Source organism: Frankliniella occidentalis, unplaced genomic scaffold (genome assembly GCF_000697945.3).
Source record: "Frankliniella occidentalis isolate FOCC.00 unplaced genomic scaffold, Focc_3.1 Scaffold220, whole genome shotgun sequence".
Taxonomy (NCBI): Eukaryota; Metazoa; Arthropoda; class Insecta; order Thysanoptera; family Thripidae; genus Frankliniella; species Frankliniella occidentalis.
The window spans coordinates 188,839-192,919 of record NW_026267346.1 but is presented as its reverse complement, the minus strand read 5'-3'; the positions used below and the strand labels follow the sequence as shown (position 1 = coordinate 192,919).

The 4,081-nt window shown below is 49.7% G+C and overlaps 1 protein-coding gene across 1 annotated transcript; it reads right to left on the bottom strand.

Annotated features, from left to right (window-relative positions):
- Positions 1 to 1,529: 1,529 nt before the first annotated feature.
- Positions 1,530 to 2,787, bottom strand: LOC127750604 (putative nuclease HARBI1). Its single transcript, XM_052272707.1, has 5 exons — positions 2,709 to 2,787; positions 2,510 to 2,625; positions 2,333 to 2,424; positions 1,856 to 2,234; positions 1,530 to 1,775 (listed from the first exon to the last, which is right to left on the bottom strand). The coding sequence occupies exons 1-5, from the start codon at positions 2,785 to 2,787 to the stop codon at positions 1,530 to 1,532; spliced, it is 912 nt and encodes a 303-aa protein (XP_052128667.1).
- Positions 2,788 to 4,081: the final 1,294 nt, after the last annotated feature.

The window sequence follows — 4,081 nt, the reverse complement described above, 5'->3', positions numbered from 1 at the left end:
AGGTCGATCCTGTCGGGCCGGCCGGCGGCAGCAGCAGGCCGCGGCGGCGTCGTGTCCAGGTCGATCCTGTCGGGCCGGCCGGCGGCAGCAGCAGGAGCTGACCGGATGAATGAGCACAGCGCACCATCCGTCGGGGCCCGCAGCTACCTCAGGTCCGGGCTTGGCGTCAGTGGACCGACCCGCCGCGGCCCTGTTCTGCCGCGGTGGGTGCGGGCGTCGGGCTGGCCGCCTCGGACACTTGGCCCCTTGCCCTTACGCCATATCCACGTTTGAGTTGCTGCTACCCTAACGGGGTGCCCCCCGCCGCTGCCCAGCTCCGACCAAAAATATAAAATAAATTACTCTTCCTCCTTCGCCCCCCCCCTCCCCTCCTCGCTGCTGTTTTTCTCCACTCGAACCCCGATGCCTGAGTTGGTTTGGTTGCCTACCGGCTCGGCGGCGTCGCCCAAGATCGGTGGGTTGCATATGGTTTAAGGCGCCTGGGGACGTGTGCGTGACGTGCTGGGGGACCTCACGGGGGCTGGAGCGGAGGCGGAGCGGAGATCTGGCCTCACCCAATGGTAGCATAAATGAGTCGACCAAACCAAGACTCTAAACCATGGAAAGTCGGTATTCATGGTATTGTCATACTGCCATGGAACGAATACGTTCCTTGAGAGTACCACACAAGTTAAAGAAGTCCCATGGCTATCTCTTGCTATGGAAAAATCGATTCCACGGAGATTGCTTCCTCCCTTGGGTGAAATCTTACATGGGGAGATGGATTCCATGGAAACCCCTTCCATCCTTGGGTGACTTATCACATGGAAAAAACGATTCCATGCAGACCCCCCATGGAATCACACAGCGGCCCCATGGAGTTAGTCAATTCACATGGAAACTGTAGTATTTTCCATGGCTTAAGTTGCGTCCCCCATGGAATCACACTCATGGAATCCCATGCAACGCATGGGATTTCTGGACTGGGATTCCAGTCACCATATCGGTTTCGTGCTATGTTGACAAAATCCCTACGAAGTGACTATTCACAGTTCTGTTTCTAACAAAGATATCAATGCTGATCGATCAAATATATGCAGTCGGCGCAGCCGTCGAATCGAATCGGTTCTACCTAGTATAAATCAGGAAACACACTCAGCCTTTAATGCACAGCATTCTACTAGTAATCACTGCTGAGAAGGTATTAAAGTCTTCAGGTGAGCGGAGAAGCCACTTGCGCTCCCCCTCCCCTCGATTACCGTGCTACCAACCTACTACCACCAAACTACGAATTCAAATTAAACGATCGCTTATTTCAAACATCCTCTAGAAAACTTCTAAACTAAACTCGATACGACCGGATTTATACTGATGCTTCGTGCGCAGTTTGAAGTCAATTGAAGTTGCAGTCTTTGAGAAACGTGTGTGATTTCAGATAGACAGACAGACACACAACCAAAGAGTTCCCTGCACCTCATGACAGCAAAGGCTTCGCTAACGCTCAGCCAAAAATGGTACATTCATCCCTCACCACTGATATGTTCGTTAATTCAAGAATTACTTACAATATTCCATGCCTGCTTGTGAATTATATTGAAATTGTGTAACACTATGCTTGCCGCTATATGATCAACTGCATAATCAATATTTGTGTTAGGCAAATAGGTCATGCGTCTCCATAGGGAATCAATACGTCCAAAGGTATGTTCCACTCTAACTCTGACTTGGGACAATTTACGGTTGTAGTTCCTTTGACGAACAGTCAGGTGCCCATTGTTCACAAATGGAACTAGGACCTAAAAGAGATTTAACAAGAGATAAAATGAATTGTGTCCACCCCGAAGACAGCTGACAGAACATTCAGAGGAAAACTTACTCTGTCCAGCAGCATATAAGCTGCATCAGCAATTATATGTTCTCCATTGCTAAACAAATCTTGTCTTTGGAGAATGCTGCGGCACAAGGGGCTTCTCCTAAAAACACGGGCATCATGGAGACTGACGACTTCTCCAATGTATGCATCCCTCACTAGTAAGGAGTCATCTACAACAGCCTGAACTTTAATAGAGTAGCCATATTTATAGTTTCTGTATGCAGCTCTTTCCTCCTTTGGAGCTTTAATAAAAATATGAGAGCCATCCATAATTCCCACAATTCCTGGAAAGTTTGAAATGCGTTGGCAATTTCTTTTAATGGTGTTACGTTCTTCTGCATTTGGCCATGTAATGTAAGTATCTTTCATATCCCGCAGTACTCTGATGACAAGAACATAGTGATCATGAACCTCTGACTTAGAGACTCCAAATCGTATAGTGCTACACTCCGGAGGGAATCAGGGGTAGCCAGGATCCACAACACCATAAGTAAAATGTGAGCAACAGGACGTCTCTCTCTTTCCATCAGCATGTTGTCCACCAGATGGTTTCCAATTTCTTGCAATAAGATCTGCAAAGAACACAAAGAAACTAAAATAGAATCACAACTGTTTCTTAATGATTTACTAGTGGAATCTCAGCATATCTGTTTTTACCTCAAATACAGGCTTGGTAAGCCTAAAATGCCACTGGAATGAGGGGTCACCCATTACACAAAACTCGTTGATATCAACGGTTACGTGCTCCCATAGATTTTCATCGTCATCATCATCTACAAAACGAAAGGAAAAGTAATTTCCAACCGTACATACAAAGGCAGTAATAGCATTAGCTTCTCTTTTGCAGAATAATTACCATCTAGGAAGTCTTCTATCAAATATGCTACAATGCCTAGGAACGCACGTCCAACGATATTCCGTTGTGCCACGTCCATAGCTTTGTTAAACTGACTTCTTCTTATTGATTGATATGATTGCTATCCTCAGTTCTAATACGTTGGGTTTGAATGTTGGAATGTGTAGTTGTTTGTGTACATTTTATGGGTCAGCGCCTCATGGATGCATGCGAACGTCAGCTGTAGTGGATGCGGGAAACTGGGAGAAGTACTTCGAACTGGCCGTGGTCACGGAATTCGTCCTTCTTCCCTGTACTGTTCGAAATGACTGCTTTTTTGGGCGGAATAATATTCCTTGATCTTTCCCCTTACCAAAAATGTAGGGGTCGACCTACTTCCGAGGAATATTAGGGGTACAGAAGCCGATTTCCCGATATCTGCGCTCTACGGAGCGAGCCCCCCCGCCCGACCGACCGCCCGACTCGCCGACCTACCGTTCCTTATCCGAACGCGCCCTTATGCTCAGCTCGCTGCAGCTCACAGCCCACTGTTGTAGCTGCGTAGTACGATCAGTACGATTTTTGCGCGTACCATTTTGAATGACACGGTGGTTGCATTGTTATTGTAACTGGGGAACTGAGCGGGGCGGAGGCAAGGCGGCGGTGGTGACCAGGGCGGAGCAGCTGCAGTGTCCGAGTTCACAGCGGTCCAGGAATGGCGGGAAAACGGGGGAGCTTAGAGCAGTGGCTGAAGTCGGCGCCGAAGCGGCCAGCTACCAACCTGCCGGGAGGGGCCGGCCGAGGCCGCAGCTCAGCGAGTACCAGCTCCTCCGTGGGCCTGCCTGCACCCGGCACCCGGCACTGCTCGGGCACCGGCCGGACGCGGCAGAGGGCGCAAATCATTAGAAGCGATGTTCGAAAACATTGAAGTGAGCAATCGTGAACTGGCTGTCGAGTTATTGCCCACCATTTCCGCTACACCGGTGTTATACTTCACTGGTGCGTAGCGTCGACTTGAGGAGCGCGTCGATGACCCCGGCCCTGCCACGTCCCTACTTGTGGCCACAAAATTGTGGCCACAAACCCGGCGGCCAGAGTCAGCTTAATCCGACCCGACTATAGAACACCCCTTTTCGGGTAATATGAAATCCAAAGCCTTCAGGGTGTAATCAGAAGGTAATAACATGCTCTGCACATAGTCCGTAACGAGCCGAAAGGCCCCGGATGCGTAAAAACAAACGCAATGGGGCCCAGGGGGCCCCAAACAGCTTTTGAAAGAATTGCCTACCCTCCAGGCGCTCTCATCCACAACTTGGCCCTCAGCCACAACTCGTCCCAGGGGTACCCACAGGTTACAAGCAAGTCGGGGGCGCACGGCGAGTATGTATGGCGGG

What these genes read in the sequence shown, in the direction of transcription:
- LOC127750604 (XM_052272707.1), bottom strand. Translation starts at nt 2,787, where the DNA reads ATGGACGTGGCACAACGGAATATCGTTGGACGTGCGTTCCTAGGCATT. An exon ending in GATAGAAGACTTCCTAGATG is followed by an intron (nt 2,626 to 2,708) that starts GTAATTATTCTG and finishes TTCGTTTTGTAG; the next exon opens with ATGATGATGACGATGAAAAT. An exon ending in TTACCAAGCCTGTATTTGAG is followed by an intron (nt 2,425 to 2,509) that starts GTAAAAACAGAT and finishes TGTTCTTTGCAG; the next exon opens with ATCTTATTGCAAGAAATTGG.